The 15,253-nt window shown below is 47.5% G+C and overlaps 1 protein-coding gene across 2 annotated transcripts in view; it reads left to right on the forward strand.

Annotated features, from left to right (window-relative positions):
• The window catches only part of LOC126481076 (ATP-dependent RNA helicase vasa), a 71,960-nt gene that overhangs the window by 28,097 nt on the left and 28,610 nt on the right, over positions 1-15,253 (forward strand). For both annotated transcript variants that reach the window (XM_050104563.1, XM_050104564.1), the window contains 2 exons: positions 201-386; positions 14,035-14,256. In XM_050104563.1, the coding sequence (XP_049960520.1) occupies positions 201-386; positions 14,035-14,256 (408 nt within the window). The remainder of the gene's footprint in view (positions 1-200; positions 387-14,034; positions 14,257-15,253) is intronic.

Consider the following 15,253-nt stretch of genomic DNA (forward strand, 5'->3'; position numbering starts at 1 on the left):
TGTTTCACAAGTTACCCTTTTCATCAGCTTAAGAGATTATGTACTGAATATTTTGAAAGTAGTGTGGTTAGTGAAATGTCACTGCCACATCTCATAAAGTGATATCTCGATCTCTCTCTGTCTCTGTGTGTGTGTGTGTGTGTGTGTGTGTGTGTGTGTGTGTGTGTGTGTGTTTGTTAATTAAAGCAACTTTTTTTTAGGTGACAGGAGAGAATAAACCAGGGCCTATTGTGGATTTTGCGAGGTGTGGCTTGAGAGAGTTTGTCTTACAAAATGTAAAAAAATGTGGTTATACAAAACCAACACCGGTGCAGAAATATGCTATACCCATAATAGCTGGCGGAAGAGATCTCATGGCATGTGCACAAACTGGTTCTGGAAAAACGGTAAGAATGGGTTTATTTAAACATGTTTTCTAATTTTTGCGTGTAATGAAACATAACCCAGGCTGTTATAGCTAATGTTTGCCTGTAGACATTCGGGTGCCCATGGTCATGGATGGGTAGAGGTGAGCGAACAGGTAATGTGTGAACGTACTGGCAGCTAGACTGTAGCCTATGGCTAACTGCCACCCCCCTGCGGGCTTGGGGGTAATAGGCCCACGGTATTCCTGCCTGTCGTAAGAGGCAACTAAAAGAAAGTCTCTCCCCCTCATGAGGGTAGTTTGCGCCTGTGTCCGGAGATGGAAGGTTCCACGACATACATTTGTGGTCATTTTGGTTTTTCAATTCTGGTTTCTTCCTTCCTTTGTTTGGTTCCTTTCTTTGTCCTCCCCCTCTCACTGTCTTCCTTACTTTTTACCTTGCCCTTTTCTCCTTGCCCTTTTCTCCTTGCCTTCTTGTCCACCCTATGGTCTCCGCCTCGGCATTTGAGACAGTCTGTCCTTTCTCCCCCTCTCCCTTTTTTTTCCTCTTCTTCTTTCCTCCCTGTGTGTGCCTGAAGGCCAACCCATGTGTTCGCACAAGTAGCCAGTGACGGGGTAACGCATAATTCCCCACCCTGGGTAGACAAGTAAGGCACGCACGTACCCCCTGGTACAGGCCAGGCCCATGGAGGGGTGATTGCCTGAGCTGACACCTTGCGACCATGCCGATTGGTCCCTCCGTCCGTTTCTCGGGAGGTGTGACCTGAGGTGTAAACATTCACCTAAGGCGGGAGCGCCCTCTGAGAGGGTCCCCACAAGGAAGGAGCGCGCCATCAGAGACACTGGCAATCATGGGGGATTCCTCTGCAATGGATTTCTCTTCTTCTCTCTTGACTTCTGCCCAAACGCGGACACTTGTCCAGCCACCTGTGACAAAAGTACTACCGCCTGCCCCAAAGCTCCTTGTAGTTTCTCAATCTGAGGATGGAAATGATTTTTCATCTGTCAACCTTTTCATTATTCAGAAGGTCGTAGATGCCATAGCCGGACCTGTCAAGTCTTGTACCAGGATGCATAACGGTACCTTGGTGTTGAAACTGAGAGCGCCTTTCAGACACAAAAGCTCCTTTGGGCCACACTCCTGTACATGTTCCCTGTCTGGGTGGAGGCTCACCGCACTTTGAATTCGTCGCATGGTTTGGTATATACTAGATCACTCGATGGATTGACTGACGAGGAGATTGTCTTTCCTCGCTGAGCAGGGTGTGACGGCTGTCCATAGGGTCATGAAAAAGGTCAATAATGACCTTGTACTGACCCAGACAATTTACTTGACCTTTGATAGTGTTCAGCTGCCGTCGCGCATCAAAGCGGGCTATGAGGTTATTTCTGTTCGCCACTATGTCCCGACACCTACGCGCTGCTACCAGTGTCAGTGTTTTAATCACACCCACCAGTCTTGTTCTAATGCGGCCAAATGCGTCACTTGTGGCAGGCACGCCCATGAGGGTGACTGTCCACCTCCGTCTCCTCGTTGCGTGAATTGTCAGGGTGGTCATGCAGCGTCCTCCTGCGGCTGCCCCATCTACAAGGATGAACGCTGTATACTGGAAATTTGAGTCAAAGAGTGTGTCCACCTCGGCCGCTCGCAAGCTATTTGCTAGTAGGAAGCCCCACGCTGCTCCCAGCAGGGAAATACGGTACTGTCCTTGCCTATCCTCGGCCTACCAGGGAGGTGTCGACACACATGCGATCTGACCTTTAGCGCTACGGTCGTCCGTTCGGCCAGTTCTAAGATTGTCCGGTCAGCGTCTCCTCTTCCTCCCGTCATCCATATGACACAAGCACCTTCATCAGCTTCTGTTAAGACTAAGGCCCAGAAGTCAGACGCATGGGCCTTCAAGAAGGAACCGCCCCGTGAAGACTTCCTACAAACCCTGAACTCCCAACCATCAACCAGTACTTTGACTAAACGACCTTCCAAGAAGGCTCATAGGAAGCAAAGTTCTCCTTCTCTGCCACCGTGCGTTTCTTCTCCTGCGCCACCCAGCAGTTGCCGCCCCAGGCCATCATCCATTTCACCTGGCCGCACGGCTGGTAGCCGAACATCTGGCCGTTCACCGGCGGAGGAAGCTCCCCCTCCTGGCCATCTTAACAAGATGGCCGACGAACCTATTGAACAAATGGACGATGACTCTCCGCCTCTTGATAGCGGCAGCAGTGCTCGCTTGAAGCCTTCTTTGAATATGTTCCAACTAGTTGAGCATAGAGAGCTGTTATGATGCAGGAGATGGATAACACAAGGGATGTGGTCGCTCTAATACATATCAGAAAGTGCGTACCACTCAAACCAGAGTGCAAGTTGGGTAGTACATATAGAGGTCTAAATGGGTATAGGTGAGAGCTGTGTCCGGAAGGCCTTCGAGGTGCCCCCTTTTTGCTTCTCCTTTTTCTTCTCACGATGGCACTTCTTCATTGGAATATTCGTGGCATTTGGTCCAATTGAGGACTTAAAGTTGCTGATACGCTTACACTGTCCGCTCGTCGTAGCTCTCCAGGAAATGAAGCTACGCCCATGCGATCAAATTGACTTTGCACACTATGCCTCTGTGCGTTTTGACCTACCCCCTGAGGCAGGTGTTCCGGCTCATGGAGGGCTTATGTTGCTGGTCCGGGATGATATTTACTACAATCATATCACATTGCACACCGACCTGCAGGCAGTTGCTGTCCGAATTACTGTCCCCACTTTTACATTTTCCATTTGTACCGTTTACACTCCATCGTTGTCTGCCGTTGCTAGGGCAGACATGATGCAAATTATTGCTCAGCAACCTGCACCATTTTTGTTGACTGGAGACTTCAATGCCCACCATCCCCCTTGGGGCTCTCCAATATCCTGCCAGAGAGGCTCCCTGTTAGCAGACCTTTTCAACCACCTCAATCTTATCTGCCTCAATACTGGCGCCCCTACTTTCCTTCCGGACACAGCTCTCACCTATACCCATTTAGACCTCTATATGTACTACCCAACTTGCACTCTGGTTTGAGTGGTACGCACTTTCTGATATGTATTAGAGCGACCACATCCCTTGTGTTATCCATCTCCTGCATCATAACAGCTCTCTATGCTCAACTAGTTGGAACATATTCAAAGCAGACTGGGGCTCTTCTCTTCCAGTGCGACCTTTCAGGATCAAACCTTCGCAAGTTGCGATAGTCATGTCGCACACCTCACAGAAGTCATTCTCACTGCTGCTGAATATTCCATCCCTCATACTACTACTACTTCTTCTCCACATCGCGTACCGGTCCACTGGTGGACTGAAGCATGTAGACGCTTTACGTGCTCGTCGACGTGCTTTATGCACCTTTAAACGCCACCCTACGATGGCAAATTGTATCAATTATAAACTATTACGTGCGCAGTGTCATCGTGTTATTAAAGAAAGCAAGAAAGCCAGCTGGGCTGCTTTCACAAGCACCTTCAACAGTTTTACTCCTTCTGTTGTCTGGGAAGCCTGTGCCAGCTATCTGGCACTAAGGTCCACTCACCAGTTTCTGGCTTGACGGTCGCGAATGACGTCCTTGTGGCCCCTGGGGATGTCTCCAATGCCTTTGGCCGATTTTTCGCAGAGGTTTTGAGCTCCGCTTATTACCACCCTGCCTTCCTCTCCCCGAAAAAAGGCAGAGGAGGCAAGGCCACCTAACTTCCGCTCCTCGAATCATGAAAGTTATAATGCCCCATTCATCATGCGGAAACTCGAGAATGCACTTGCCCGGTCATGGTCTCCGCCCTAGGGCCTGATTCTATTCATATTCAGATGCTAACGAACCTTTCTCCTGCGAGTAAAGGCTTTTTTCTTCGTACTTACAATCACATCTGGATTGAGGGTCATGTTACCACATGCTGGTGCGAATCCGATTCCTAAGCCGGGGAAGGACAAGCACTTGCCTTCCAGTTATTGACCCGTTTCCCTTACCAGCTGTTTCTGTAAGGTGATGGAACGAATGGTTAACTCTCATTTGGTTTGGCTTCTCGAATCTCGATGCCTACTTACCAATGTACAATGTGGATTTCGTAGGTGCCGCTCTGCTGTTGACCATCTGGTTACCTTGTCGACCTTCATTATGAATAACTTCTTACGGAAGCGCCAGACCATGGCTGTGTTCTTAGATTTGGAGAACGCTTAAGACACCTGTTGGAGGGCAGGCATTCTCCGGACCATGCATACATGGGGCCTTCGCGGTCGCCTTCCTCTTTTTATTCGTGCCTTTTTAATGGATCAACAGTTCAGGGTACGTGTGAGTTCTGTCTTGTTAGACGCCTATCGCCAGGAGAATGGGGTGCCTCAGGGCTCAGTTATGAGTGTCGCTCTCTTCGCCATAGCGATCAATCCAATAATGGATTGCCTCCCAGCTGATGTATCAGGCTCCCTTTTTGTGGACGATTTTACCATCTATTGCAGCGCGCAGCGTACATGTTTCCTGGAGCGCTGTCTTCAGCGTTGTCTTGACCGTCTTTACTCCTGAAGTGTCGCCAATGGCTTCCGTTTTTCTGCCGAGAAGATGGTCGGTATTGTATTAACTTCTGGTGCTACAAAGAGTTTCTCCCACCGACCTTACATCTCGGTCCCGTTGCTCTCCCATTCGTGGAGGCACCAAACTTTTAGGTTTTACATTTGACCGGAAACTTAGCTGGTCTCCACATGTCATATTTGGCTGCCCATTGTACCCGTTCTCTAAATGTCCTCAGTGTTCTCAGCGGTACGTTGTGGGGAGCGGATCGAACCGTCCTACTTTGCCTATATCGGTCGATCGTCCGCTCAAAGCTGGATTATGGGAGCTTTTCATACTCCTCTGCACGGCTGTCCATCTTACGCCGCCTCAACTCTATACAACATCGGGGGTTACGTCTTGCGATCGGAGCGTTCTATACTAGTCCCGTCGAGATTCTTCATGCTGAAGCCGGTGAATTGCCACTAACCTACTGTCGCGATATACTGCTTTGTCGGTATGCCTGTCGGCTATTGTCAATGCCCGACCACCCGTCTTATCGTTCCTTTTTTGAAGACTGTCTCAACCGTCAATACGGGTTGTATGTATCTGCCCTGCTATACCCTGGAGTTCGCTTTCGTCACCTCCTTCAGCATCTTGATTTTTCACTCCCTGCAACCTTTCGAGTGGGCGAGAGCCAAACGTCACCTTGGCTCCAGGCTCAGGTTCGCGTTCACCTTGACCTCAGCTCGCTACCAGAGGAGGTTACCCCAGCTTCGGTATACCGCTCCCGGTTTGTCAAACTTCGTTTGAAGATCATTAATACAATCTTCATTTATACAGATGGCTCTAAGACCCATGACGGTGTCAGGTATTCTTTCATTGTCAGGGCACACAGTTTCAAATACCGGCTCCATGGCCATTGTTCAGTTTTCACAGCTGAGCTATTTGCCCTCTACCAGGCTGTTCTTTACATCCGCCGCCACCGACATTCTGCTTATGTCATCTGCTCTGATTCCCTGAGTGCCATCCAGAGCCTCAGTGATCTGTATCCGGTTCACCCTTTCATGCACCGGATCCAACGCTCTCTTCAGCAGCTGGCGGACGACGGTTCTCCGGTTACCTTTATGTGGGTTCCTGGCCATGTTGGTATCCCTGGGAACGAAACTGCAGATGCCGCAACCAAGGCTGTGGTCCTCCAGCCTCAGACAGCTTCTTGTTGTGTGCCTTCATCTGATTTTAGCAGGGTAATTTGTCAGCGCATTTTATTGCTGTGTCATGCCGATTGGGCTACACTTACTGTAAACAAGCTTCGGGCCTTGAAACCTCTCCCTATGGCTTGGACGACCTCTTCATGCCCTTCTTGGCGGGAGGAGGTCGTTTTGGTCCGGTTACGAATTGGACACTGTTGGTTCAGCCATCGCCATCTGCTGACGGCGGTGCCTGCGCCGTTCTGCCCATGTGGCAATTGCTGACAGTACGCCACATTTTAACGTCCTGTCTGAATTTTAATACACTGCACTTTGATCTTGGCCTGCCATGTACTCTGGATGCCATTTTAGCGGATGACCCAGGAGCAGCTGCTCACGTTCTTCCTTTTATCCGCTTGACAAACTTGTCTAAGGACATTTGATTCTGCTATTTTCCTTCAATCCCTTGCCTGTTAATGTGCCTTTTATAGTGTTGTCCTTTTTAGTTGCTGTTTTAACCTTGTGCCTCGCAGTGCATTCATAACTTAGTCTGGGTGCTAATGACCATTGTAGTTGTGTGCCCAAAAAAACCTCCCTCGATGTGGTGCTTAGAGTGTTGGAAGTTGGCCCATATGTCTTCCCACTTTGCTTCCAGCCTCATATGTCGGGATTGTGGTCGTCCATCCCATCCTGGTACTCCACCTGCCCTGCCTCCCATCTGTGTCGACTTCGGAGAGCACCATCCCCCTTGCTTGCCGGACTGTAAGATTCTACAGAAGGAACGGAAAATAATGGAATAAAAGACCCTGGACCGATTGACCTACACTGAGGCTAAACGGAAATTGGAACGGCTTCATCCCATGTGCATGATGTCACCTTATGTCACCGTTGTCACTCCTGTTACAGCTCCATCCATTGAACCACAGCTCTCAGAGCTGAAGGACCACACCTGCCCACTTGATGGTGGTGGGGGGGGGGGGGGGCGGCGGCACTTCCCTCCGTTGCTCCCGCACCACCTACCTCGGGAGCAGCACTCCCCCCCCCCCCCCCCCCCCCCAACCATCGGGGACACTAGTCCCCACTTCTAAGTCAGAGAAGTGTAAGTCTTCCTTGGCTTCTCTCGGTAGGTAGGGATCCCTTGGGTCACTCCCTTCCCAGGCTCCTACCAGTGGCAAACCAGACACCCACCAGTGGCTGAAGAAGCCCCATGTAGCTGGATGTAAGGCTTTGCGGTCCTTTTCAGTCCTGAAGACTGAATCAAAGAAGCCCTCCCAGCAAGGGCAACCAAAGGAACAGTGTGAGAAATGGAAATTCAATACCCCTGAGACCAAGGAAATTGCAGTGGCACCCACTCCCCTGCTACCTACAAGCTCTGCGTATGAGGATGCGGTGGAGATTCTGGTGTCTGCTGAGGACCTAGGTCTGGCCGGTCCTTCAGACATACGGATGTCACTCCCGTCGGTACTCAATCGGTGGCAGCAGGTGACCCAGTGGTGTATCTGCCTATTGAGTCTCTTCATGCCTTTCTCAGCCATGGACAATGTCGTCCTCCAGTGGAACTGCAGCGGTTTTTTCCACCATCTTGCTGGGCTCCAACAACTTCTCAGCCTTCACCCTTTCCTCTGCATTGCTCTTCAGGAAGCTTGGTTTCTGGCGATGCGAACCCCCGCCCTCCATGGCTATAGGGGTTATTATAAGAACCGGGCAGCTTATGAGAGGGTATCTGGTGGCGTCTGCATCTACGTCCTTCACTCTCCTTACAGTGTGTCTGTCCCTCGACAGACACCTTTAGAGGCTGTCGCTGTTCGGGTGTGGACGCCTCAGGCTGTTACTGTCTGCAGTCTCTATCTTCCACTGGATGGTGATGTCCTGCAGCATGTCCTGGCTGCGTTGATAGCCCAATTGCCGCTACCTTTTCTGTTAATGGGTGACTTCAACGCCCATAACCCTCTGTGGGGTGGATCAGTGGCAACAGGCCGAGGCAGCATCATTGAGCAAGTATTGGCACGGCTCGTCCTTTCTCTTTTAAATACTGGTGTCTTCACACATTTCAGTGTGGTGCACGGCATATACTCAGCCATTGACCTTTCGACCTGCAGCCCTAGCCTATTACCTTCTGTCCAATGGAGTGTGCATGACGACTTGTGCGGTAGTGACCAATTTCCGATCTTTCTGTCACTGCCATAGCATCACTATTCTGGGCACCCCTGCAGATGGGCTATGAATAAGGCTGACAATGACTTGTTCACTTCCATTGCCACTTTTGAGCCTCTTTCCAATGACGCCATTGATGCAGTGGTTCACTCGGTCACCACAGTCATCGTTACTGCCGCAGAATCTGCCATTCCCTGTTCTTCTGGGTCCCCTCGGCGGAGGACTGTGCCTTGGTGGTCGCCTGAGATCGCTGAGACGGGCACTCCAGCGTCACAAGCGGCATCCCTCATTGCCACACCTCATAGCCTTTAAACGCCTCCGTGCACGAGCCTGCCGCCTCATTCACCAACGCAAGCAGGAGTGCTGGGGAAAGGTATGTCTCCACCATTCGCCTCTCTACCTCTCCATTGCAGGTTTGGGTCAAGATTAGGCGACTCTATCAGCCCCCGTCAGTGTACTTGCGCTTTCACTGAATGGTGCAGTCTGTACTTACTCCGACACAATTGCAAACCACTTTGCGAAGCATTTTGCTCAGAGTTCTGCTTCTGCGAATTATCCACCGGCCTTCCGCTCCCTGAAAGAGCGGTTGGAATGTTGGAGCCTTTCATTTCAGACACCACCCTGAATTGTACAGTGCTCCATTCAGAGAGTGGGAATTCCAAAGTGCCCAAGCTGTTTGCCCCAATATGTCTCCCAGGCCAGATCACATCCACAGTCAGATGCTCAAACATCTCTCAGTGGACTGCCAGCGACTCCTCCTAGACTTTTTCAACCGTATCTGGGTTGAGGGTGAGTTCCTGTCACAGTGGCGGGAAAGCATCTGAATCCCCGTGTTGAAACCTGCCAAGAACCCACTGGAGGTGGACAGCTATCGCCCCATCAGCCTCACCAACATTCTTTGCAAGTGGCTCGGAACGCATGGTGAGCCGGAGGTTGAGTCGGCTACTTGAGCCTCGGGGCTGTATGGCTCCGTCTCAGGATGGGTTCCATAAGGGCCACTCTGCCACCGATAATCTGGTGTGCCTGGAGACTGCCATCCGTACAGCCTTTGCCCGCCGTCAGCATCCGATCACCATCTTGTTTTGACATGCGGAAGGCATATGATAAGACATGGCGACGTCACATCCTCTCTACGCTTCATGGTTTGGGTCTTCGGGGTCCGCTCCCGATTTTCATACAAAATCTTCTGTCGCTTCATTCCTTCCACATGCAAGTTGCGGCCTCCCATAGTTTCTCCAGAGTGCGGGAGAATGGGGTAACACAAGGATCTGTCTTAAGTATCTGCCTCTTTAATTGCAATTAATGGTCTCGCTGCGGTGGTGGGAACGTCTCTGTTTCCTTGTATGCTGATGACTTCTACCTATACTTTAGCTCCACTGGTATTGCAGCTGCTGGACATCAGCTGCAGGGTGTTATCCGCAAGGCACAGTCTTGGGCTGTAGCTCACGGCTTCCAGTTTTCGGCTGCCAAGGCTTGTGTTACGCATTTCTGCCGGCAACGCACTGTTCACACTGGGCGACACACTGTTCACCCTTAGCCACGGCTTTATCTTGACGGTGAACCTCTTGCTGTGATGGCAACTCATCGGTTTTTGGGATTGGTTTTTGATACCCGGTTGACTTGGCTCCCTCCTATTGGCAGCTTAAACAGACATGCTAGTGGCATCTTAATGCTCTTCGTTGGCTTGAGTCACACCAGCTTGGGTGCCAATCGGTCTACCCTTCTACAGCTGTACCAGGCGTTAATTCTGTCCCATCTAAATTATGGGAGCCTGGCTTACGGTTCGGCATCGCCTTCAACATTGTAGTTGCTTGACCCCATCCTTCACAGCGGGATCTGACTCCCACTGCAGCTTTCCGGACAAGCCCTGTCAACAGCATACTTGTGGAGGCAGGTGTCATTGTGGTTCTGGTGCCAACGATTACTGGCTGATTATGCTACACACATTTGTAGCTTGTCCGGGCATCTCAATTATCGTCTCCTGTTCCCTCAGTTGGTCATCCATCTTCCGGAACGGCAGCCCCATTAAGGGTGTACAATCGCGGTTCACGTCAGATCTCTTCTCTCTGGGCTTGAGGTTTTCTCTGTTCCACCTCTCTTCTGGGCCCATCTGTGTATACCCCTGTGGTGTGTGCCCCGCCCATGCCTTTGGTTTGATTTGGCACAGGGTTCAAAGGACTCAGTCCCTCGTGAGGCCCTCCGCGGCTGCTTGCTTTCAATCTTTGCTGCATTTGAAGGCTCTGACATTGTCTATACTGACAGTTCGATGGTTGCTAATCGTGTTGGTTATGCTCTTATTCTAGGGGATCATTGTGAACAACACTTATTGCCGGCTGGCTGCAGTGTTTTCACTGCCGAGCTGGTCGCCGTCTCTCGCGCCCTAGAGAGCTCCTGCTCAGGCAAGTCCTTCGTTATCTGTAGTGACTCCCTGAGCGGTTTACGAGCTATCGACCAGTGTTTCCCTCACTCTCATCTGCTGATGGCTATCCAGGAGTCCCTCCATACTCTTGCCCGTTGTGGCCGCTGTGTGGTCTTTGTGTGGACCCCGGGTCATGTTGGCATCCCAGGAAATGAATGTGTTGACATGCTGGCCAAACAGGCTGTCAGTGCACCAGCCTTGGAGATTAGCCTTTCGGAGAGTGACCTCAGGTCAGTTTTGCGGCAGAAGGTACTTTGTGCCTGGGGTGAAGAATGACGAACCTTTCCTTCACCCAACAGACTTCGGGCCTTCAAGGAGGGTACCGGTGTGTGGCACTCCTCCTCGCGTCTCTCTCGCAATGACTCTGTTATCCTCTGGTGGCTGTGCATTGGTTGCACCTGGATAACACACAGCTATTATTTATTGCACCACGAGGACCCACCTTTATGTCGCTGCGGGTCAGCTTTGATGTTGGTCCACATCTTGTTGGACTGCCCGCTTTTAAATCTGCTCGGGCAGACATTTGTGCTGCCTGATACGCTTCCTGCATTTTTATCAGATGACAATGCGATGGCAGATTTAGTTTTGAGTTCTATTCGTGCAGGGGGTTTTTGTCGCTTGATTTAAGTGTTTGTCCTTTTTTTGTGTTGTCTGGCCTTTGGACTACAATTTTAGACTGGGGTTTTTAGTGTGTTTCTTGGTGGTTGGCTTTTCCATTTTGTTTCTATGTTTGGCCAACCACTGTCATACTCTGTGTGATTTTAATTCCTTTTTTCTGGTCTCTGTGTCTTTGTTGTCCTGTGTCGTCTCTTGACATCTCCATTGTTTGTTCTTATTCTTTGTCGGTGTTTCTAGTTCGTGGAAAAAGGGACCGATGGCCCTAGTAGTCTGTTCCCTTCAATCCCACAAACCAACCAACCGTTAGTACTGCCCTGCCATGAGCCTGCTCTTAAGGGTGTCAGTGGCAGAACATGTGCAATAGGAGAACCCAGTCATAGCACTGGTTGTGGCTGCCCATGGGCAAACAAAGGATGCCTGTACTCATGTGGGGCTGCATTGGGGCAGTGTACCTTAACCACTATATTTTTAGTAAATTAAAAATTATCTTCTGAATGCTGCCTAAAAATTCTGCAGAAGTATTTTATAGAATATACATTGTGTGCAGTCACATGCAATGTAATAAAGTGAAGTATACATCTATTGTAGAACTTGGATGCTCGTTCATAACTTCATATGCATTAGAACACCGTAAATCTAATAACTTCCACTTCTGTTTTGCTACTTGACAGTATTAACAGTGGGGAGTATTCATTTACAAGATCATTACTACTACTACCACCTAAGTGAGCAGGGTGGTTCTTGTCCCTTACAAATGTTTCCTCTTGACACAATAATTTTCAGGCAACAAGGCTTGTCAGTGCTATTGGGGATGTCAGGTAATGCTGATAGTTCTTTTCCTGATGAAACTACGGGTTTGGAATGTTGTAGAACAGTTAGTCCAGTCCTCAAACAGGCAAAAAACTTGTATGGAGATATTCCACACAAGTTGTGATGTATAAAATTGCTGTAATTATTGAAATTTATATTTGATGCATGGTTTCACAACTGAAACCATCTACACTTGGTTATAAGCGGTTGTGTAAGCAAAATGTGGTGACAAATGTTGATAAATTTTGATGTGACGGTTTTTAAAATCAGTTTCAATAAACATTGGTTAGTGTCTTGAACATTGTCTAAAATTAATAATCAGTTAGTAAATTTCACCTTTCTTGTAGTTGAAATTTGAATTTCATAAATTGTATACTCTAACTAGCAATGGCACTCTCACCGTTCTCACAATTGTAATCTGTTTCTGATTCAGTTAGACACTTAAACTGTGAACCACCTCCTAAAATAGCCAGTTGTTTGGCTATCTGTTGATTGGTGATCTTCTTAGATGTAGTGTTAGTATCATTTTTCCTCGGTGTGTCTTATGCAATGTATAAAGTCTCAAGATTCAGACCAATGCTTATTAATCAGAGTAAATCAAATCCAGTTTATTTGGGATTTTTAAGGGAGCACTCTGTTGTGACTATATTATGCCATGTAAGAATTTGTCATTCATTTCAGTTTTGAAGACCAACATTCACCAAAACTAGCAATCTTGTGTTGTTCAATTCCCATTTTGCCAGTTTTACTGACTTTTGTACTATTTAAGGATACAAATTGTGAATGGTGTTGCAGATCAAAGGATCAGAATTGGCCCTGAATAAAATAGTGCACAGAAATCTCTGAAGCCTGGAGAGATTCTAGGCAGAAAACTTGTGAATCTGAAAAAGAAGTTTCTTACCTTACCTATACATTACTTTGGGCTTACTTGAAACCATTTGTATATTGAAGTATGTTTGCAAGGTATCTCTCATCTATCCAAGGAGAAATGGAAAGAAAGCAAATTTGTTAAACCAGGTGGTTTGAAAAATATTTGAGTCCATCTCTGAATCAAAAATGAGTTACGATGATGATTGCGTTACTATTCATAAAAGTTGTTACTGTGATAGTGAAAAGTGTCTACATAGTTTTTGTGCTCAGCATACTGGAAAAGTTCAGGAACTTAGCCTATTTTAGTCCCAAAGTATCAGGGTCACTCTAATTCTGATTGGATGGAAATTGTTGTTCACTTACAGATGTAGAACAGCCAATTCATCTGTATTACGTAAATGATTCCAGGGTGGTAACCAAAGGAAATGCATACAGTGTACTTTAGTAATGACGTATTTCACATTTATACTTAACTAGAACTTCTGTTTATATTAAAAATAGAATTATTTTTCATTCCAGTTTGTGTTTCGCTAATTTTTGTGGTTTGTAAAAGTTGCATAGATGAGACTGTTACAGACTGAGGTTGCACAGGATTTCAGTGGCCAAAAAATGTAAGATTTGGCTTTCAGTGGCATGTTGTTTACTCCATAGATTTCACATATTACGTCCATGTAGGTTGATTGATGTTCACATACTACTTTAGCTGAGTGGCAGTGTTCTGTTCACACTGCTACACCAGGTGTTCCAAGTAGACGTATTGTGGAAGTACAAAGTATGTGGAGGGGAGACATGGTATTAAAGGTGATAACTCATATCTAATAATTGCTGAAAAGGAAACCAAAGTAACAAAGGCATTTAGTAAACTATTTCATATTGTAAGTTAGTAGTAGTAGTAGTAGTAGTAGTAGTAGTCGTAGTCGTAGTCGTGAGAATTTCATGCTGTGAAAGTTGAAAGAAGTAATACATTGCAAATTTTGATACCCTGCATTTCCACATTTGTATTTAATGTTGTGGTTTTTGGAAACATGACAATGAATTTATTATTTTTCTGAAGTGTAATTGTAATAGAGGTAATCAAGAAAGTTTCTAATTGGTATGTTTTCTATTTTCAGGCTGCCTTCCTTGTGCCTATTATTAATACCATCCTAAATGATCCAAGAGAGCTAGTCATGACAGGGCAGGGTTGTGAGCCCCATGCTGTTATACTATCACCAACAAGGGAACTTGCATTACAAATTTTTAATGAAGCACGGAAGTTTGCTCTCGGTTCTATTGTAAAGTCTGTTGTTGTGTATGGAGGTACTTCAACTATGCATCAAGCCCAACAAGTAGCGGTAAGTTTACTACAAAAACATTACTATTTTTGCTGTTGAATAAACACAAGTGTACACTGTGACAACTTTAGGCCATGCAGTAGGGCAATATGAACGTATTATTAATAAGTAGTCCAGTATGAATGCACTTTAACTAATATAAACAGCTCTCTGGAGCTAAGAACATCACTACTCCCTGTCATGGTGAGGAAGAATTTGAGTAAAATATCATTCTCCTGAAGTAACTTGGACTGGAATTTCTGATGGGCTCTCCAGTAAGGTCAACGTAAATTTTCTTCAGTCCTTGTCAAATAAAACTAGTGTTCAGTCTGACCAGGATGTTACCGGGCAGTTACTTCACCCTCTGTTTACTTCCAACACACCACATAGTAAAAACAAAGATGATGTGACTTACCATACGAAGGCGCTGGCAGGTCGATAGAAACACACACATACATACATACATACAAAATTCTAGCTTTCGCAACCAATGGTTGCTTCGTCAGGAAAGAGGGAAGGAGAGGGAAAGACTAAAGGCTGTGAGTTTTAAGGGAGAGGGTAAGGAGTCATTCCAATCCTGGGAGCGGAAAGACTTACCTTAGGGGGGAAAAAAGGACAGGTATACACTCGCGCGCGCGCGCACATACATCCGCACATACACAGACACAAGCAGACATTTGTAAAGGCAAAGAGTTTGGGCAGAGATGTCAGTTGAGGTGGAAGTAAAGAGGCAAAGGTGTTGTTGAAAGACAGGTGAGGTATTAGCGGTGGCAACTCGAAATTAGAAATTAGCGGAGGTTGAGGACTGGCGGATAACGAGAAGAGAGGATATACTGAAGGGCAAGTTCCCATCTCCGGAGTTCTGACAGATTGGTGTTAGTGGGAAGTATCCAGATAACCCGGACGGTGTAACACTGCCAAGATGTGCTGGCCGTGCACCAAGGCATGTTTAGCCACAGGGTGATCCTCATTACCAACAAACACTGTCTGCCTGTGTCCATTCATGCGAATGGACAGT

The sequence above is a fragment of the Schistocerca serialis genome, chromosome 5 (assembly GCF_023864345.2).
Source record: "Schistocerca serialis cubense isolate TAMUIC-IGC-003099 chromosome 5, iqSchSeri2.2, whole genome shotgun sequence".
NCBI lineage: Eukaryota > Metazoa > Arthropoda > Insecta > Orthoptera > Acrididae > Schistocerca > Schistocerca serialis.